The sequence below is a fragment of the Rhinoderma darwinii genome, chromosome 8 (assembly GCF_050947455.1).
Source record: "Rhinoderma darwinii isolate aRhiDar2 chromosome 8, aRhiDar2.hap1, whole genome shotgun sequence".
NCBI lineage: Eukaryota > Metazoa > Chordata > Amphibia > Anura > Rhinodermatidae > Rhinoderma > Rhinoderma darwinii.
The window spans coordinates 22,973,992-22,997,118 of NC_134694.1; the positions used below are offsets into that span (position 1 = coordinate 22,973,992).

At 40.5% G+C, this 23,127-nt stretch overlaps 1 protein-coding gene across 1 annotated transcript in view; it reads left to right on the top strand.

Annotated features, from left to right (window-relative positions):
• NR6A1 (nuclear receptor subfamily 6 group A member 1) overlaps window positions 1–23,127 on the top strand; it is a 220,898-nt gene that overhangs the window by 43,143 nt on the left and 154,628 nt on the right. Inside the window, exon 2 of the mRNA XM_075835503.1 lies at window positions 12,107–12,145. Coding sequence (XP_075691618.1) covers window positions 12,107–12,145 — 39 coding nt within the window. The remainder of the gene's footprint in view (window positions 1–12,106; window positions 12,146–23,127) is intronic.

The following is a 23,127-nucleotide window of genomic DNA, read 5'->3' on the forward strand; positions in this document are numbered from 1 at the left end:
CCCCCACATTCCAAGAGATTAGCATCCAGGGGGCCTAATCTTAATAGAATTTACATTGGAAAGTTTGACCACATCTGCTGCTTATTCCATCTAGAGAGCGATTCTAGTCATTACTGATCACGTCAGTGCTTCAGTAATTAAGTCAGATGCTGCCATATTATAAGAATGTCATAGGTTTCATGTTCTTTACCCTGGCAGGTGCCTTCTCTGTCCTCAATATTTAGTAATGCTGGGTTTACAGCAAAAATAGCTGCGTCTAATTGACCTTTATTGACTTTTTTTAGGTTGGCACTAATCGATGCCATTTTAAAAGGAATGTCTCAGCATAGACATTGGCGGCATATTGCTAAGATATTCAGCCAATTGTTTGATGGGCAGGATTCTGACCATGTTGACCCCCTTTAATCATAAAAATGAATTGCCAACAGTGCTAGGAAAGTTCTGTGCCACTTCGTCTCCAGTCAGCTCTAGTTAACTCTCCGGAGGTTGCATGGTTGCGCTGGTTTTGCAAACTACCAAGCATTCGGCCTCCCTGAAAAAGGAGTGGAGCGAACAGAGGCTGGACCTCTCGCGATCATACATTGGTGGCGTATATGCCACTTATGTCTATGCTGAGACAACCCCGTTAACTGAAATAAATCTGACATGTTTAAAAAAATAAATTAAAAAAACATAGTATCTTGTCAGATAAGCCCAAATTCTGGTGATCACCGCCTGTAAACCGTAATGACTGTCACCCCAATGTCCTACTGCAATCAACATAGCACATTGAAACGGCAAAATCCTAGTGTGTAAACCAACCTAATGGCCTACATTTACCAATGTGTTTACGAGCGTTTGGGCGTAAAATGCAACTTTTTAAAAATCGCATTGGAGCTTGCGCCTAAATTTCCTAACTTTCTTGTGATTTTTTTTTTTTTTCTCCTGATTCGTCAAGTTTATAAAGTGATGAGAAAAATGGGCATGGCCTCCAAGGAGATGTGGTTTAATTTATTAACTGGAGTAGGAGAAAATCTACGTCTGCTCATAGCAGGCATAGACAGATTTTCTGCCCCTTCTTTATTTATTTATTTTTTACAAAAATTTCAAACCCATTCAATTTATCAATAATGGACATGTAGAAGAATATTCATATCTGAATGTAGTGCCTCTTTCATCTTATTTCTTTGAAGTTGGCTCCCCCGTTGAGTGCAGCGAATATATACACAGTCTAAGGTTGATCAGCTGTTTTTATTGTGGAATCCGAGTTCGGACATACCTTTGTACAGATGTAGCTTACATGCCAGGCATTCAATATTTGGACGGGCCAGGCTCGCCAGAGAGTGAGATGCTCTGTTAGCGACTTTCCATGTTGGCTGTTAGAGGGCCCCCCGCCCCTATGACGTCTATATGTCCTAATAGGGTGCTTCATGAGACAACCCCTTATTAGCGCTTGGGAAAAATATACTTTTAGAAGCACACATAAATATCTGGTTGCATGAATATTTTGCGTTTAGTCCATAGTAATTCAGTCACCAAGGCTTTTAGTAGAAGTATAAAAGAGCCAGGCTGGAGCAATATGTTACGTTACTTTACAGATGGTGACCCTCGTGTGGAGTATCCACAGGTCAGGATTCCTGCATGGGTGGCTTGTACTTTTTTTTTTTTTTCCATTTGATTTAGTCCCAAATGAGTCTGTTTAGTCAGTAGGGTAAAGTGTCTCAAGTGTCTCATAAGTGTGCCTGGAGTCATCATGCGTACCCTCGGCCATCTGTGACCAAAAACCAAAGGAATAGTGTTGTAGGTTTGTGCCTCAGAACCGTGTAGTAAGTTTTACTAGTGTCCTATGTCAATTTGTCGTGAAATCCTGGTATCCTCTCCTGGTATGCCATATGGGCATAGCGGAAGATGCCTATATTGGGAGTCCTTGAGCTCTGACTCTTGGTAATTTCTAAAAAAAACAACATTTTGGCACTCTACTTGTACTAGTCGTATTGACATTATGGGCATGTCTGACATATCAGAAATTCATGTTTTCCAGGTTTTTTAAAATAAAGTTTGTTTATTGAAGAGAGCACATGGCAGCACACACAGGGCCTTATATCGAAATGTGGTCTTGTTTTTAGTAGCAGCCAATTAGTGTTCAGCTTATATTTTTACAGAGGGGGGGTAGAAATGTACAGAATGGCCAGGTCCGGTGCTTACGTCAATAAACTTTATTTAGATGGTCTCCTTTAACAAAGGATTTCTGTGAACATTGCCACACAATGAAATGAGAGCTGCAACCCTCCGGTATTCGGTAGAAACCCTTTTGTACCTAATACTAAAAAAAATGAACAGAGGCTGTCTACATTTCATTATATTTTCTTTTACAACCGCTTAAATGTGTGGAGCTATTGTTCATTTTTTTTTCTCATAGTAAAAATGGCAATATACACAAAGGTTTGTTTACATTGGGCACGTTGGCTACCAGGTTCCTGTGAACCTAATATTCTAGAAGGGATTGTAAACTAATTTCAGCCGGCTCAATGATGTTTGGCATGGGGCAGGTAAAGCGGGCAGCAAATCTTGGGCGGGGCTTACCGCTGTCCCAGAAGTATGAAATGCTCCTCCCATTCCGAATGGGGGAGGGGTAATTTGTTAAAAACAACATGGTTGGATATTGCGGATATTATATGTTGGAATGTAGGGACTGGTGTCAGCGGCGGCAGCTAAGTTCAACTTCCATATTATTATAGAGAGCAATGTCAGATCATGAGTTTTTCTCTGTTAGTCCACCATTATTTAGGATAATGATAGAACCTCTAGAGCATTTGTATTCTCTTGAGGTGAGATTCAGACGAGCGACCGAGGTGCCCCCGTGCGGGTCCCGTTTTCACGGATCCCCATAGACTTGAGCCTATGGAGGGATCCGTGAAAATGGAACAATACAAGACAGGTTCTATTTTTAACCCTTCACACGGTCCGTTGAGCGGCCCCATTGAAAAACATGAGTCCGTGTTTCAACGCCCGTCACACGGACGTATTCAACGTTCATGTGAATAAGGCCTTAATGTGAAATTTTTGGCTTGCTGGATTGTCAAATGCTATGACTTTTGATAACAATTGGCAAATAAGAAATTAAAAATGTTTTATGCAAATTCAGTAATTTTCTGGACTAGTCCACATCAATTATCAAAACCAATGCTTGTTATCTGTCAGCTCAGCAAATAAACTGCACCCCTATGACTACTTTGTTCTGAATAAGGGCTCATGCTTACATCCGTTAATTTCTTCAGTGTGCGCTCCATTTTTTTTTTCAACGGCTAGAACATTGACCCATTCATTTCTATGGGGCCATGCACACTTTTGTACTCTGTATTGTAACGGGGTGCGTCCTGTGTGTCCGTTTTTTACTGTCCGTGTAGCATCATTAATAATTGCTTTTTCACGTCCGTAAATCGAAATTGATTGCTTTTTTTTTTTAGCATCTCCTACGATCCATAATTGAAAAGCATTTTTTTTCACTGACCCATTGACTTGAATGGGCGAGTCTAATGCGAGATTCGGACCAAACTACCGCATGTCCGATTTTCCACAAAAAAATCGCAGCATGTGAATGAGCCTATTGACTTTAATGCATCAAGGTTCAGTCCGTGTGCTGTGGGTTATACATGGGGAACATCGCTTGTCTGGATAGGACCTAAAGGGGTTGTCCAGGGTTTGTTTTTTTCTGCCTATTGTCTAGTTTGCAGCTCATCCCTATATAAATATATAAAGCACTGCAAAACAGACTAGAGTAGTGCGGTTTCTGGTAGAAAAAAAAAAAAGACCCTTTTTTAAGAACATTGTATGTGACGTAATAGCTGATGTTGATCAGTGTAGTTATGAAAAGAAGCGATCAATGGTTTCCGCAGTTTTAATTTGCTTATTCTAATCATCCCACAGCCTCGCGTTGTAAGACCCTTCTACTGCTGATAGATTAATACCGTTATAGACCAGCACACTATATGAATCAATGCTGCACTGCAAAAGGTCAGAAATTTTGAAGTTGGTGACCCGTCAAATATGATTTACGACCTCAATAACTGTCTAATCTCATTAGCGTTGTGCGTTATCCTATAGATATAAGCGTGCCATATTTTATTAACAGGTACGGCCTGATCTCCATCAGCAGAGCTTAACCCTTGCATTCACACAGTATAGATATTGTATCATCTGTAAAGTGGCACGAAGGGACAGGTGCTCCTCCCTGATCCCTTTCGTAATTAGCATTTGTTCCTTTGACTGGAGGGGGTTGTATTAGCAGACTGGCGTGTGTCAGGGTCAGGAGTGCTACAGATGTGTGGGTGGAGCTGGAAGCGTGCCCGGGCGACAGGCTAAGCTCACAATGCACATTGATATTGTTTGAATGGGATTTCAGGACTGAGCGGCTGAGGACAGCACAATGATGACACCCACGGAGCTGCCAAGATGATGATCGGTGAGGTTACTATATCTTTTTATTTTTATAAATATCTGTGACCAAAAATAAGTCTTTATGAGGCGGTACGGGTCTAGTGTAAGGACGCTCTTGCTTGATCTCGCTTGCTTTATATAAGGGACGGATCTTTAGGAAAATGGAAATTGCTGACCCATAGTAGGATCGTGCCGTCAGTGGTGGCCGTATATAAGGGTTATTTTGGGGTATTGTCATCTCCGTGTGTTTGGCCCTTTTCTAACCCACCTCTTATAGTAATTAATACTTGTACATTTCCAAGGTGCAGTTGGCTCTTAAAGTGGTTCAGTGCTGATATTGCACAAGGCGATTTTCAAGGCAACGCAGGTGAACAGGTCAAGGACTTTTGTGGTTGTTTGTAGGTTTCCTGTTTAGAAAATGTCTCCGTTTAAGCTTTTTCATGGCCTTATGATCTTGCAAGATTTGTGATTGTGAGGAGGGTCTGATTTAGTCAGCAAGATGGTTTCTAATAGACAGGATAAAAGTTTATAATGCATTTATTTATTTTTATCTGGGGGGGGTATGGTATGTGAAATTTCTTGTGATTTTATTATTTATTTTTGTAATGGTATTCCTCAATTCTTTATTTATAAAATACCAAGTGCATTAAAACAGTGCTGTAACATTCATTGCATACGTTAAAGTTAGATTTGCTGTGCAGTTCAATACTGTTGATTGTTCTCTGTTATCAGCCATTTCAGCCTGGGTGAGATTTAACTGTACTTCAATGTACTAACAATGTCCAGATCCCGCCATGATCACTTTATCTAGCCATACCATTATTATTATTATTATTATTATTATTATTATTATTATTATTGTAATTGCTTAGATTCATCTATTTTTACTGCTGCTTAGGCTTTGTTCACACTAGTATCACAGCTACCGTTTCTGATCGTGCAAAGACAATTATACTGGATTTGCTTGATGGCTAGAATATTGTAGTGGACTGCGCTATTCTTGCCACCGAAAAAAACAGTAACCTCAACAGACCCATTAATACAAGTTTGAACGTTTCTGATAATACCGTTCTGTTTGGAAATTTCTATTTATGCACTAATGTAATATAGTTTTTAAAATGTTTCCATGCCAAAGCTTCACTTGAAATCTGTATTGATTGCTTTTTTGTGTACGCCTATGTAGTTTTATCATAAAAAGTAACCAAATATTAGCACATGATTGACTTTATTTGCAGCTGTCCTGCCACAGTGGATCGTTCCTCGGATACAGAGACACCGCGGCTCGTGCCAGATGTTTTTATAATACTGCTTTTCAGTGAGGAGACATTTCTCGTGAGCATAGACCATACTGTTTGCAAACACACAGCACGTTTTAGCTGTAGGAGGTCGACTAAGAATAGAATAAGATTTCTTTGGCGTGCTCTCCACTTTCCAGGCGTCTTAAGCACCTAATTCTCTTTGTGTTACAGTCCGCAACCAATGAAAGGCTTTTATTTTCAACAATAGTCAGAGTGAATGGATTGCAAGACAGTGGACCGTTGGGGATGTGGGGTTTTCCTGAAAACTTTTTCAATAGGGAGATTAGTTTTCCAACAAGCAGATTAGTTTCACAGTAGCCACTAACTTTTTGTGGTTATCTGTTTTACCTCTGCAATTTATGCCAAAATCTGTTGGTGGTAGGTAGTAGTTTTAATTTACTAAAGGGGGTTTTACACTGGGCAATTATCGGGCAAACAATCGTTCGTAGAACGCTCGTTGCGGATAATTGCTCAGTGTAAACAGGGCAGCGATCACAGATGGACGAGCAATCGTATTAAAAAAGTAAAATATTATCGTTGTCGGCAGCACAACTTCCTGTGTAAACAAGGAGACCCGCTGCCAACATGATGATGATGTATGGGGACGAGCGATAGACGTAACGACCGCTCGTTCCCATCCATAGCTCCTTTTGACAGGAGCAAGCGAGCGCCGATCAACGATGTCTTGTTGACCGGCGCTCGTTGCATCAGCCAAAATTGGCCGGTGTAATAGGGCCTTAATCCTAGACATACCTTCTGTTTTAGAATGGTCATAGACCTAAAGATCCCCTCACCAAGCCAATGCACCTACATGCCATGGCTTTGTTTATTTGAACTTCCAACTCTCAGCCATAAACTTTACAGCAGTAGCGTATCCCACCAACAGAGAGAAATGTTGACAGGTGGAATAGATAATCAAACCAGTTTTTACTAATTGGAACTGATAATTTTATGAAGTTAAGGATTATCATTAATGGACAGATTATCATTCATAAGTATTACATCTATGGCCACCTTTTGGACAATCCCTGTTTGTTAAATCCCTTTTACACAGGCCAATTATTGGGCAAACGAGCATTCACAGAATGAGTGGTTACCGATCATTGCCCTGTGTAAAAGGCTGATCGTATCGTTTCCGCAGCACAAAATATTATCATTGTCGGCAGTACATCTCCCTGTGTAAATAGGGAGACGTGCTGCGGACATGATAGAAATGCATGGGGACGAGCGAATAGTTGCTTGTGAAAGGAGCAAACGAGCGCCGATCAACGAGCAGTCTCGTTGATTGGCACTCGTTGTTACAGCCAATATGGTCCAGTGTAAACAGACCCTTAGGAGTCCCAATTTGATAAATTGATCTCAATGTCCCTAAGCAACCAGCCATAATCTGTGGGGAAACCTAGGTGCAAGTTTTCAGTTCCCCTGCAGCTCCGCCACAGGGCAAATAAAGCATTACACTGTTTGGTTTGAAATCAATAGGCTGTTCATGTAATGCCAGGTCCTTCAGAAAGAGAGAGATGCTGCTAGATCCCAAATAACGGACCTCCCCTGCCACCACCACCCCTCCACTCTATACTATGATACTTATTCATAGATGTATGGGGCTTCCAAGGGTTCTGATTAGGCCATTTTCTAAAAAAAAAAATCTGTTCATAATTCTAAGAATAAAACTTCCAAAAATTCTACAGGCGCATACGCTGATAATGCATGGACTGGACTTTATGATCTCATAAGCTATCAGGTCTCGTTGGTATGCAATAAAAATATTAATGCAGTGGTTGATAATATTCAGGTGTCACATAGGAGTGCAATCTTTACACTTTTCACTATTTAAACAACTCCTAAATGTACAGTTATATGTTGTCCATATTACAATTATGACCTCTGCCGTGGTAATAAGGGCTATGAAAAGCTTTGATGCCATTTTTTTGGTGATCAACTTAGATTTGATTAGTATTAGGGCTTATTCAGATGAACGTGTAATACGTCCGTGCAACGCGCGTGATTTTCACGCGCCTCGCACGGACCTGTGTTAGTCAATGGGGCCGTTCAGACAGTCCGTGATTGTCACGCAGCGTGTGTCCGCTGCGTAAAACTCACGACATGTCCTATATTTGTGCGTTTTTCGAAGTCAATGGGTGCGTGAAAATCACGCGCAGCACACAGACGCACTTCCGGGTGACGCGCGTGTTTCGCGCAACAGCAGTAAAAACGAGGTTGTTTGCTTTCAAACTAAAGGTGGCCATACACATTTGACCAAAGTTAATGAAAGTGGACGATTTCTACCATAATTTTCGGTGGTTTTAAAATTTTATCAAACGAACCTCGATCATTTGAACAATGCACTAGTGCTGTCTTATGTGTATGGCCAGCTTAACCTTTCTTAAATGTTATGCTTGCCTAAATTGGAGGTGTCCTTCCATTCACTAGCCTCCCCCTTCCCCCCAAGTTAGATTAGGTTAATCAATAGAGGTGTATTGATTTACTATGGATGAGTTATTACTTTGTGTTTTTCCTTAAGGGGCACAGAATGGTACAGCTAGGGCGATCAGTTTAGGGGAAGGTACACACGAGTTGAGGCTGTGTTTAACTGCTTCGAAAGATTTATTCTTACAACTTTTGCCATTATCGATTTGCATTTGTGTAGTTGTATTACATATGTAAGGTAAATACCTTGTCATGTTGAGCTATGCTGTGCTCGAGTAATGAGATTACTCTATTACTATGTAGAGAATAAAAGTTGTGGAAGATGTTTAAGAACCTGGAACAAGAACTGTAAAACCCTTTTGAAATACCCTATTAGCGAAGTCTGAATTAATAGAGGGGTTCCATGTTCAGGACCCCCATCTATTAGCTAGAATTAACAGTGGCTTCAAAAAGTATCTCTTTCTCTACGGGAATCAAAGTGTCTGTGCATTTCATGTCTTATAGCGACAATATATACGACTTGGACATTGGCGGGATACTCTTATCGTCCTGGAAGGTATCTATATTGATATTGTTACTCTTATCATGACATTTCAATGTCACTGATGTTGGCAAATAATGCTTCAAGGGTACTGAGTTGTATGTACACAGCATGCAAGGCACTAAAAATCTACCAAGGACCTTGACTGTCAGATTTACATTTTATTACAAAGTGTACATATGAAATGAGCACCATAAAGCTGAAAAAGGAAAAAATGGCTTATAACATTGTATACCATTCACTTTGTTGTTTATTTTATTAGCTAATGGGATTTCAACATCGCTTCTAAAGTTTCATAGTGCATCCAGGCTTTAAAGGATCGGTGACCAGTTATATTTGTACGGTGTATACATTTTCACAGTTGTATTATCTTTACATGTAATGGAATAAGATGACCTCTATAAATGTGAGTAATGAACATTTATGATGTTCTACTCTATTCGAGCGTGAGAATGGCCGAAACCATTGAAGGATTATTTTACCATAAAACATGATACATTTGTCTCGGATGTTTATAGCAGCCATCATATACAATTCTTCATATATCATGAGAACATTTTGGTGAAGCAGTAGATTTTTATGGCACAAGTTTCCTTTAAAGGGAACCTGTCTACTTTTGGGGCCTGAAAACCGCTGAAAGAGCGATTATATGGGAGGGCATTTTGAACTTACCTTTTTTCTTGGTCATGCAACTTACGTGGCCGAGAGAATGTTTAATTCCCCCAGCAACAGGCAGATATATTGGACCATGTATGTTCTTTTGACTTAAGAGTATAATTATTGTGATAGTCGCTCTTTGTAAACTCCAGAGTTGCTTTCCTTGGTTTTCCCTTTTTTTGTCATCGGGCATATTATTTATTTATTTCTAAGTCCAAAAGTTTGCAATAAGAAATCTATTTAACCTGTGACTATTTATGGTACTTACATAATTTACCAATGTGCGAAAAGTTTGTTTCATGAAGACAACCCCTGTTTATATGTCCTATTAGGGCATATAGGTAGATAAAACCAGTGGGAACCAGGTAGGATCCACTGTGAAAAAGAGACACCATCCAGGCGCAACACCTTCACGAGTCCAACACGTCACTTGTCTCAGCAAACCGTATCCTGTATTTTTGTTTTTAACTACCTGCATTCACTCCCCGGCGAGGTTGGCACCTGACGCTCTAGGGATTACTGCATCGGCAGCATCCTTCCTAACCAACTGGCCCCACAATAGGGTTGTACCTATACATGCACAGCCCCTAAAGGTGAGCCTCCTTTTACTATACCTAACCGAGAAAGCCATTGCTAATCTGACGTACTCACCCTTTGTAGCGCCTATTTGTTCTCTATGTTCTCGCTGTTCTCAACCAGCCTTTATATACGTCTATTAGGGCATATGGATGTCATAGAGAGAGGTCCTTTGCTCGTATTCCCCTCTTTGAGCCAGAACAGCAATCCACTCTGTAAAAGCATTTCCCGCTCCGGCAGACGCAGTCCATCCATCCTTTACATGAATGGCTGGCATATAATGCTACATTTTCTCCTTTGTTTTCAGAGGATAGAAACTTTAAATCCGCTTGTATTTCAGCTACACTATAAAGAACATTTCTATGGCTTGAACAGTTTCGCAGTTTTTTGTGTTTTTTTGCACATATAATTCTAACTCGCCAGCAATATTCTAGCCGTGTCATTTGCGTCTTCCCTGCTCAGTTGCATCTATATATTTTGAACCCTTTCATTATGGGCAACTGTCATGTGATCTCAGATTGACCACCAAAATAGACCATGCTCTCGTGTAGACAGGAGGTCATTTTCTCCTGTGTGCCTGACTTCCTGTGAAATACAGGATTACATCATCACCAATCAAATCTTTCCTGGCAGCTGAGACCCCCCTTCTCTCCCTACCCAGCATCACCCTCCTTGTTCCTCTGTATGTCTCCCATGCATAGAGTGCTGCTGAAGAGATCATTTCTTCCTTATCTAAGGGAGCAGGAGTGCAGTGATATAATAGATGAGTCCATACAATGATTAACTGTAGAGTTATAAACCCCCCTGCCTTAAGGTGGTATTACGCGGCCCGACGACCGCTCGTTGATCGGCGCTCGTTTGCTCCTTTCACAAGGAGATTGTATGGGGATGAGTTCTCATTGCGCAGATCGCTCGTTCCAATACATTTATATCGTGTCGGCAGCACATCTCCCTGTTTACACAGGGAGATGTGCTGCCGACAACGGTAATATTTTGGCCATTTAAAAGTTTACAATCAGCCGAAGAATGAGCGTTTACTCGTTCATCGACTGATTGTTGCCCCTTTTACACAAGGCAATTATCGGGAATTCTGTGAACGCTCGTTTGCCCGATAATTGGCCTTTTAAATGGGTCTTTACCATCTGTGAGTGCTGTCTGCAGAGTTCAGTGTATTTCTATGAGATACTGCTCCTCACTGTCTCCTGTGTAAAAACAGACAGAGAAATCACATGCAAGAGGCAGGGAGACAAGCTGAAGCTGCATCACGTAGGAATACTCTGTTTATGCAGTTAGAAGGCAGATGTTCTATGACTTGTGCACTTAGATCTTGCACTGATATATAAATTGCTGCACTTAGGACTGAAAGCAGAGCAAGAGCAGTGTGATGAGGCTCCGCCCCATATGCCTCTGCAAAGCCAGAAGCATCATGGGAAACATAGGCTGCATTAGGGGAACAATATCCGAGGGAAAGAAGGAACCAAGATGGCAGACAACCCATAAAGGGTGCTTGAACTAGAACAGTTATACAATAGGCATACATAAGTCTATACATAATTCATTAATAGCCTATCCCGGTAATATAGGCAAAATAAAGCTGGAGTGCTTCTTTAAGGGTATGTTCACACGCAGCTGATTTGTTGCAGAAATTTCTGCAACTGAAAATCAGTTTCCTTTATCTGAATGGGGCTTGCAGAAATACAAGCACCTGCTGCAGAAATAACCCCATTCAGATGTATGAAACTGATTTTCAGTTGCAGAACTTTCTGCAGCAAATCTCCCATGTGTGGACTTCCCCTTAGCTTGTGGAGGTGATTACAGGAGATTCATTCTTAGGACTCAATCAGACTGGCGGTTTGTACATTTTTAACTGTATTCTGGATGTAACACTCCTACCACGGTAGTACTATTGAAATGAATTTACAGCACCAAATGGGCACTATGGTTCAGTAGAAAAGTTGGGGGTCCGAGTGTTACAACCGGAATGAGGACAGTTAAACATGGGTACAATATGATCGTCAGAATGAGACCTATTATTTGCGTGCAGTGTTTTCTTTTTTTTTTATATATTATGTTGCATAGAGAAATTCTCCATCAATCTGCAAAGGAATGTCAGTGTAAACCTGAAACATATATTTACTTCCCCTGCTTTATGCGGTGTTGTCACTAAAGCAGTTCTCCATATATTTTCCAGGATTTTACAAGGACATTCCCGAGGAGAATGAACAGGCCGGTAAGTTTTTGATTCATTCTGGTGTCAAGCAGATGCTCGTCAGCTGTGTGAAATAAGTAATGTTATAGATCATGTTTACTCTGTGCTTTTTGTTTGACAAACGTGGTAGTGTAGAAGAAAATAATCAACTGAACTTTTCAATGTTCCCAATGATCAGGGCCCAACACAATCCTAAAACAAGTGTGTATTCATGGTGTTTTAACCCTATATGCTCCACGGTTTACATCATCCTTACTATATAAAAAATATGCTTGTAATTGTAATAATGGCCAATCATTTCATGTTGAAAGTAAATCGAGAAAACTGTTTCCATAGCATAGCAGTACTAGTTTCCAAGTAAGATATCTAATTCTATAGTGATGTTTATCTTTTACAACAGACCTAATTCGGTGGTGCTTTTTTACAGATCCATGCAATTTGGAAAGCTTATCTACAGCAACTGTATAATTGTCTCTACTAAGAATTGACAATGGACTGATGTAATGGGGTTGTTTAGGAATGGAAAAAAAGAGTGGGGCTGATCTGCAATATCAGACACAGCCCATGGACAAGAGCGGCACTGCTTCTAAGGAAAAAAAAGCCAAACTTTTTTTATTTAATTCTGGACAACCCCTTTAATGTTCATAATGAAAATGGTCCCTTCTTGTTGGGTTCGCCCAATTGTATGCTGCCTGATATAAAAATAAAACCTGCAAAAGGGTTAATTTAAAAAAAATAAAAAAGGTAGATTTCTTAAAGTCCATAGAGATGGTAGCCAGAGCGTGAATGGTTGGAAAGGACTTCCAAAAATACCATGCGCTTCCCTGTCGACATTAGCTAGTGAGAGTAAAGCATGGACTGTTTATTTAAGCATTATTTACTGGCATATAAAGGGCATCTCTTGCTCTGGAGGACCTAATGTTTCTGTGAACTATGTGGGCCCTTGTGGTGCCCTGCAGGGAATTGAACACTTATGGCTGGTGGTTTACACAGGCAGATTTGTGCCCATAAGGAGCGCCGATCGATGTTATAAGTCAATCGGCATTTGTTAACAGGCCAATGCTTTCTGTATGAGAACAAACGATCGTCAATACGGTTGTTCAGTCTCCATCAGTTTGCATCATTGTCGACGGCACATTCCCTGTATACACGGGGAGATGTGCTGCCAGCAACCATGAATTTATAAGCTACACAAACGATGGGATCAGATGACGAACGAGTGTTTGCTTGTTCACCGGCTGATCGCTTCCCTGTTTATACGGACCAATAATGGGACAAGTGTTCATAAGAACCCTCGTTTAGTCAATTGACCTGTGTAAATGGGCTTTTACTGTCCGGTTCCCCCACAGATTACAACTTATTTTAACAAAAAAAAGGATTGTCCAATGAGGACAACTGCTATAAACGATACTTTAGAAATCAAGTATTACCAAATAATAGACTGGCCTTGGACAACTGCACCTATCTTAGGCTTCATTCACATCTGCCTCACGGCTCCGTTCCACGACCACAACGGAACCCCTGAGACAAACGGCAACCATTTGCACCTGATCCGTCACCATTGAAATCAATGGTGATTCAAACGGAAACCTATGGTTTCCGTTTGTTTCGGTCAGTGTTCCGTTCTGACGGGAAGCTCCGACGGAATGCCAGAACGAAGCTCTGACGCTGATGTGACGCTGACATTCACCAATTTCAGAACTCGTTCCATATAACATGTCTGCAGAGGTAGCATGTTTAGTGCAGCCAAATGTTTAACTATTTTCCGGAAACAATTCAACGTTATTTATTTTTGACAATCTAAGAGTATAAATGTGAGTACGCTCAAAAAATTCTGAATTCTTTCTATATAAAAGTTTCCTCTACAAAACTGGCAGATCTCCGAGACCTGTTCAAAGAGGTTTATGAAACTTCTAGCTGGGCTTTTTTAACTGTCAAGTTACTCCATTTTTAATCCCACATACTGTGGTTTAGTGTGTTCATATTATATACATATATATTATATAAGAAATGATATATAATGTAGATTTTACTGCTAATATTCCCCTGTTTTATTGACTTTGTATATCGTATTTCCAAAGCCTCCCAGTGCAGCTAATGGATAAAACTGTGGATAAAAGTGCAAAGGGTATAGTGTTATTTAAAACTTTAATAGGGGATCAAATAGGAACTGGTATGCTGGGGGCAGGGGCCATGGTGTTCAGATCCACACCCCTGACCTGACAGCAGATGTTGGAGAAAAACCTAATTGGAAAGGTCCGCTTTGCACCCAAGTGATCTCCCAATCTAATTTAGCTATACTTGTCATTTTCCAAAGAGGTGAAGATGGTCCCTATTGATCTGTGTACACTTCTGCTTATTTCGAAGCTTTCGGTGTTTGACATCTGGTACAAAGAAGAAAGATAAAGAAAGTATTAGTCTTCACTTCAAACCCTTCTCATGTTGACGCTCCTTTTCCTGGGTCGAGCGGAGTAAAATCCGGCATACAGACTTGTGCTTTTTCACTTTATACCATAGGTTTTATTTTCCGGATGCATATTCTACAATTTTAGATCTATGTATGTATTGTCAGTCTTTACGAGCACAATTCATGTGTGAATAAATATTAACCCCCCCCTGGAGTTAAGCTGTAGTCCTTGAGATAAGCACTCGTCATTTTTTTTCAGCCATATTTATATAGACCTATAGAATCTCTTTCAATAATAATGTAATGATCATGAACGCCTCAGATTAGCTTTATAAACCAGATTTGGCTGAGGAACATTCTAAATGTTAATGTATAACTAACTATCAGTTAGCCATTACTAGTAATAACACGCATAAGAAGACAGTTGTGATCAGTCACATCTGGCCCACCCTGACCACGGGAGCGTTTCCTTTTTATCCCTTGTTTTGAGCCACCTGCCCAATTGTCCATTGTGAGTAGACAGGTTTATCAATCAACTATAATCCTCAATGAAAAGAGCTTTTCAGCTGCTCTTACTGTAACTAGTCGCATGGTTGGCCCACACCTCTTGTATCTTTACAGATGAGGGGGTATAGTAACTGCAAAAACAGACCATGTTGTCCATCTAGCCAGGTCCCTTTGTATTCTAAGTTTCTAATTATTAATAATCATGTTGCTATAGATCTATATTTAGGCTAGGCAATTTTCTATTGATTTCTCTGCCCCCTTTTCTAGAAGTTTGAACCTACGATCCACTACCTATTTACAAAATACTAATTTAACTAGAGCTAAAGGTCCTCTGACACGGCCCGACGTGGGCCGTGTAACTGAGCGCTGATCAATGAGACGGCTCGTTGATTGGCGCTCGTTTGCTCCTTTCACAAGGAGCTGTGTATGGGGACGAGCGCTCGTTTCTCAGATCGCACGTCCTCATACATTTCTATCACGTCGGCAGCACGTCCCCCAGTTTACACAGGAAGATGTGCTGCTGACCACGATAATATTTCGGGCAGCTAAAACGATACAATCAGCCAATGAGTGATAGTTTGCCCGATAATTGGCCCGTGTTAAAGGGCCTTTACCCGAACTCAAATTTTTCCACTGATCCTTTCCCAAAAGCAGAATTTTAACAACAGTTCTGAAAAGGCCTTAATGACCAGCTACATTTTTTTTGTTTTTGTCTCTCTGCCTTTCAGCAGCCATAACTTTTTATTTTTTCATTGACGTGGCTGTATGAGGCCTTTTTTTTTTTTTTTCTGCGGATTGGGGGTTGAAGAAATTCATAGTATAAGTTTATAGAATTTATTTTTACAACGTGAATATAGGAAAATGTGATTTTCGACAGTTTTTGTTCATTTTTGAATCTTGTTCCTGTTTCACGCTAAATAAGGTTATTACGGTCGTGTAGATACCTAATATGTGTAAGTTGTTTGTTTCTTTTTATGAAATGTATGGGCAAAAAAAGTTCTTTTTTTTTTTAGCAAAATAATGGCTTTTTTCCTTTTTTTTTTTTAAAAAAACCCATTAAAGGGATAAGTTTATTTACAACTTTATATTTTACTCATAATGTATTAGCATACTCCTGTATACTAATACATCACACTGTCACTATGACAGACTTCTGCTAGGGAAGCACATAGTGTTCCCTAACAGCAGGCATACTGAAGACACCTCTGGCGTCCTTTGTAGGTCCTCCGGGCTGACTGCAGAGGGACTCCCCAGCCTCTGATCGCGTTTCCGGTGACGCGATCGAAAAGGGAAGTTCCCTTTGATGATGCTGCGGTCAAGAACCGCATTGATCAAAGGGTTGAATAGCTGGGTTTGGAACTTTTTCCGATCCCAGCTGTGTTTAGGAGGCTGCTCTAAGTTCAGGAGATGTTAGTTACAGCTCCTGCTTAGAGGATGAGTGCTTACCGGATCGCTCATCAGCCTCTTCTACAGCGTCGCGAAAAGACGTCGCTGTAGACTAAGGACCTGCACTACCTGCCATCAAAATGGAGGGGGTCATTAAGGGGTTAAAGTAAAACTAGTATTGACGAATAGTATGGCCGACCTAACACTTTGCCAAACTCCTGAATGCTCAATTTGCCAAAACTAATCAACTCCTTTAAGATATTGCTTTTAACTGTTATTAAAGTTCTTCATGGGGATAGTAACTGCTATATTTAACCTGTGGCCCTTGATGACTTGTTGGGATATTGACAATTTATATCAATCATCCGATTCTGCTGTAATTTCCTCTTGTCTAGTTTGCCTTAAAGGGGTTGTCCAAGATGACAAAAACATGGCTTCTTTCTACCAAAGACAGCACCACATATGTCCACAGGTTGTGTGTGGTATTGCAGCTCTGTCCCAATCACTTTCAGGGAGCTGAGCTGCAATACCAGTCACAACCCATAGATAGATGTCGTGCTGTTTCTGGATGAAAGCAGCCATGTTTTTCTAATCCTGACCAACCCCTTTAAGTACATGTCACCAGACAGAGATTTAATCCACTTTTTACAAAGTTGTTTTTATTTGAATAGCTGATCTGCGGAATTAAAATCCTGTAAACCCCCAATAAATTATAATGACAAAGACGTCCAGTAAAATTTTGACGTTTCCTTAAACTGAATTTGCTTCCTAAAGATTGTAGGCATCAATGTATAATCCGGCTGATGAAAGGTTGAACTAATGACCCTTGTGACTGTGTTGGTGGATAAATTAAGTGCCACAATACAATTGTAGCGTCGTCTTTGTGAACTGCCAGGCAAACTTCTATGCAGCTAAACGGTCACATGTCTAATAGAAGGAACATCATTTACTTGGGATTCTACTATTTTCTTCATGGATTGGAGATTACAGTAATACTACATGACGCTTATTTATTTCTTAATTTTACACTTGTTTTTTTTTTTGTTTTTATTTTGAAAATCTTTCAAATTAAGAAGTCACTTTATACAAACATGATTAACCTTTGTAAAAAAAAAAAAAAAAAAATCAAAAAAGTGGATTTTGCACTGTTCTTTTGACCATAATCTTCTGGTTTAAACCATTTAGCCAACTCCTCACATTCGCTTATTGGTAGGTTTGGACTTCCCTTGTCAAATTACAATCTTAATTTTGTAAGTAAAAGTGTACAATCTGAATTTGACATATTTCTGCAAATCTTAATGCCACTCCGCTACAAAGGTGAGGTTGCAGAAGACTGTTTCATGTCACCGGTCCACAAAAGCAAGACTGAGCACCGCAATAAGACGCAAGGTAGTTATACTGCATCAGCAAGGTCTCTCCCAGGCAAAGATTTTAAAGCAGACTGGGGTTTCAAGATGTGCTGTTCAAGCTCTTTTGAAGAAGCACAAAGAAACGTGCAATGTTGAGGGGAGTAGACGCAATGCTTGGCCAAGGAAATGTAGTGCAGCAGATTAAAAACACATAATGCTTACTTCCCTTCGAAATCTGAAGATGTCCAGCAGTGCCATCAGCTCAGAACTGGCAGAAACCAGTTAGACCCAGGTACACCCATCTACTGCTCGGAGAACTCTGGCCAGAAGTGGTGTTCATAGAAGAATTGCGGCCAAAAAGCCATACTTTCGACCTGGAAACAAGACCAAGCGACTCAACTATGCACAAAAACATAGGAACTGGGATGCAGAAAAATGGCAAAAGGTGCTCTGGACTGAGGAGTCAAAATTTGAAATCTTTGGCTATTACAGAAGGCAGATTGTTCGCTGGAGAGCTGTACAATGAGTGTCTGCAGGCAACAGTGAAGCATGGTGGGGTCCCTTTCAAGCTTGGGGCTACATTTCAGCAAATTGAGTTGGGGATTTGGTCAGGATTAATGGTGTCCTCAATACTGCGAAATACTGGCAGATACTTTTCCATCATGTAATACCATCAGGCAGGCGTCTGAATGGCTTCATATTTTTTCTGCAGCATTAAAACGACCCAAAAAATACAGACAATGTCATTAAGAAATATCTTCAGTGTAAAGAAGACCAATGGAAGTGATGATATGGCCCCCACAGAGCCCTGATCTCAACATTGAATCTATCTGAGATTACATGAAGAGACAGAAGGATTTGAGAAGGCCTACATCCACAGAAGATCTGTGGTTAGTTCTCCAGGTTTGTAACAACCTCCCTGCCGAGTTCCTTCAAAAACTGTGTGCAAGTGTACCTAGAAGAATTGATGCTGTTTTGAAGGCAAAGGTGGTCACACCAAATATTGATTTGATTTTAGATTTCTCTTCTGTTCATTCGCTTTGCATACATATATAAATGCTAAAGTGTAAATAGTCTTTTTGTTAATTGGCAAAATACAAAGTGAATGAACAGAAGAGAAATCTAGATCAGTTTGGGGATTTTTGCTTTTATTTTAAGCATGTATTCATATATCGTTATACTGTAATTAGCCAAGGCCAATGAATGGGTGTCACCTGCTTCCTTCACTGTACCTTGGCCTGAGGCAGAGCTAGTACTGTCATTTTCACCTTCTTTTAAGATATGATTGGGCTAGTTTTATCCCTCCATTTAGAAGATCCTGTTGAATGGACTTAAAGTGTGTCCAAATTCCTAAGTATTTTGGCCTCGGGGACTTGCCTTTTCAACCTCCTTTTCTTCTTTTTTTTTTTTCTTTTTTTTAATTAATGGAGTAGCATGGGCACAGTAGACGCAGCATGTGTTTCTGCACATGTAGCTTTTTCGTCCTTGTTTTGTGCCTGATCTTCCAGCTAATTTAAAGTTCAGCTGCCCTCTTACTACTTACTACAAAATAACTATTGGTGATCACAACTATGGGGCAGATTTACTAATCCTGTTTAAGCCTAAACAAAGCAGAAAATGTGCTGTTTATCAAATTGGTGCACACTGTATGATAAATTAGGTTTTTGCACCAAATTTTGGCAAATTTTTAGAGCACAGTGTCATATTTTAAGCAACATCCTTTTTGCTGGACCACGCCCTTTTCTGCTAAACACCCCCTTGTCGAGCGTGTCAAAAGTGTTTAAAACGGGTAATAAATGTGGCATGCATGCTAAAATTCTGATGCATTTTTTTTTTCTGTCATCCCATACATGGGTGAGATGGACCGCAAATACTGACAAGAATATGACCTGTTCTATAAATTGAGGAACGGACACACGGTTCCGCAAAAAAAACAGATGTGCACATGACCCCATAGAAATGAATGATACAATATGCTATACTCAAAAAAAAAAAACGGACACTAAAGAAAAACGGTCACGTGCATGAGCCATTACTTGCATAAACATTAGTGGTCACTGATCAGAACATGCTCAAAAGAGGGGAGCAAGGCAGCGCTGCCACGGTACCGCCAAGGGGCATGGTATAGTTTTTTTAATCTTGTTTTTATGGATGCCCGGCTATTCTCTCTGGGGAAATCCACATGCAAATCTGCATGATTTGCTGCAAATTTCCCACTGCGGATTTCCCTGCAGATTTGCTGTGAAAATGTTTTGTAGGTTGAAAAGCAAAGTTGTAGATTTCCTTTCCTCCAATGTAATGGGTTTAGTCCTTTTCATTGGAATACTATAAACATTGGGACACAAGCGCTCCCTTTTTCCTGTGTGAGGCCTCATGGCCAAAATACATGCTGAACCCCAGTGATAACCCAACACGACATGGGAAAGTTGAGGACCTTCTCCGGTTGGTGTCTTCAAGAGTCCAATGCTATGTCGCAGGTTCAGGCGAAGTTCATTTCTAGCAGAAGATGTTGCCCTCTCCGCAACACCCGGTGAGGAGGGACAAGGGCGGTCAGAGGTTGATGGAAGTTCAAGAAAGCATAACCTCCTTTCCAAATGCTTAGGCAGCTTCTGTAAGCAGTGGTGTTTACTGCATAGTCATAAAACTCTGAAGAACAAGGCTTCTTGGTACCTCAGAGCCAGCAACCCACCACGTAAGAATGAGCTGCATTGTTGCATAAAACAGGAGAAATAATTGATTTATGTCCTCAAGTCTAATTAAGCTATAAAATGAATCCCACAAAAAGAAACCCTGGAGTTTCATAGCAGCGCTTTACCCTTGATATCTGGACCGCAAAGACTTGGTACCCTAATAAAGGTCATCTTCTTATAACGGCTGAATTATTAATCCCATTCATTGACGGTAAACACTGTAATACGTGGAAACAATTGGTAGCCATTCACATATCACTTGTAGAAAGGGGTCAGTGGGAGGGGGGGGGGCGTTTTATTTTCAGGGAAACGGCTGCTTGGGAACCTGAAGAAGATATAAGGCTATCTCTCTCAAAACCATACCCCCCACTTCTTAACTTACTTGCCATGTACTATCTTTCTAGTATATTGACATGTGAATTTAAAGGGAATCTATCTCCACCTATCAGAGAGGGCAGCATAAGGTAGTGACTGACTTCAGCGTTAAGTCTTATGTTTAGTTGTGGCATTGTTTTTTATATATTTTAATCATTGCAGCACTCGCATCACGCTGTGAGGAAGGATTTATCGAAATTCATGAGTTGACGCTAACTTCGCCTTTCCCCTGCTGATTGACCGTTTTCTCTCCTATTGCTGTGCATAGGGAGGAAACTGTCAATCAGCGGTGAGAGGGTGGGGTTAGCGGCAGCTCATGAATATCGAGGACTCCTTCCTCACAGCGTGATGTGAGCGCTGCAATGATTAAAATGTATGTTTTACAAGAACTACGCTTACCTAAGCTACAGCTAAACATAATACACACAACGCTGAAGTCTGAGTCTCTGTCACTACCTTATGCTGCCCTCTCTAATAGGATCCCAATAAAGGGACTCTGTCCCCAGTTTATAAATTCCCTATCTCCTAACTAATCTAAAAGGTGTTTTGCTGCTGATAACTACAGTGTGATTTGTTTTAAAAAACATTTATTATTTGCAACGTTCTGAGCATTTTTCTAAATATGCTAATGTGGCTCTAATAGCCAAATAGGAGGTGACTCTTTCTTTTCACTCTGGGCGGTGCAATGTTTTCTGTATGACGCTGTCCGATCAGCATACAGCTTCTCCCCTTCCCTGCCCAGCAACACACTGTGATCATATAGTATACAGCTTCCATTCCCAACTGTATTTTCAACTGGCTTTATCGCTGGTTGTGTCAACTGCGATCCTGGTGTCATATAAAAGATTAGAATCTGCTCTTTCATATACCACCAGAACCGCTGTTCTAGGTGGTCTACAGCCCGAGATATGGTTGTTTGAAGTGATGCCTGTTCCCTCCAGCCTCAGTCTCTCACACTGTGTGAAGCAGGTTCATGCTGATAGGACAGCGTCAGAGGCTGTGAGGAGGCTCCACCTCAGGAGAATCGCTAGTGTTACCTCCCACTTGTCTAATAAAGGCTCAATTACATATTTCGATAAATGCTCTTAACTTTGCAAATAATAAACTTAAAAAAAATAAAAAATCACGCTGTAGTTCTCAGCAGCAAAGAGCCTATTAGATTAGTTGGAGATGGGAAATTAATAAACTGGTGACTGAGTCCCTTTAAGGTCACCTGGAACATGGTCAACCTGTACCTTATTAAGTGACCTGCCCGGTTGGATTTGGATTTCAGTAATTTCTATATTTTTGCCAGTCCAACTGAATACCCCTCTTATCAGTTGCCCCATAGCAGCACTCAATTTTATGTACGCCCTTGATTCATAGGCTTTACCCCACAAACCTTGTCTCCATTCCAAAATCTGGACCTGGTTTAGAAAACTTATTTCCAAATGCACTATTTAGGCATTCTGAATAAATAAACGGGACCTTCATCAATCAGCCAGGGCACGGAGCGGCTACAAAGAATGTCGCTGGATGTCCTGACGTGTCTGTCTAAGCATTACACAGTCGGCCCGTTGATTTCAAATGACACAATGTAATGCATCATTTCTCATGCGGTGGCACTGCAGGGGAACTGTACACTTGCTGCCAGATAATAGGCGATCACTGGGTCGCCCGGCAGCCTGGGATCATCTAATTTTTTTGAAGACCCTTATAACAAAAATTGTTTATTCAAAGCAGACAACTCTTTTAAACGCTTGCATTTTGTAAAAGTCAGGAGAAAAGTCACCCCATCCATATACTATGTATGTAACCGTTTTCTTCCTCATTGCGGACGATAGTCATTTCTTTAATTTTTTTAAATTGTGATAGGGTACGGACTACAATAATGTTTTACCTCCTAATTTACTTCTAATTCTTGTTGGATTAATTAAAATGATTGGAATTTCTGAAGGGTGTCGCAGTGTGTAAGGATCGGGCTACAGTACTACTTGGCTTTAGAAGGAAATTTAAGTTATAACAGAGTGGTTCCCCCCATTATCTTATGGCCACGTCAGGATCACAACCTGTATGTGTATATATAGTGTGTGTGTGTGTGTGTGTGTGTGTGTGTGTATATATCCCAGAAGCATAAACCATGTGTCATAGGGCCATAAATATTCATCCTTACAATTAAATGCAAGTTGCACTAATCCCTTTTCTGTCGCTAACAGAGAGCATAATCTAAAAACAAATAGAAAAAAAATATAGAAAAATATACAAATTTAGAAAAAATGCTCCTACAGATGAGTCTTTCCTATCTCAACA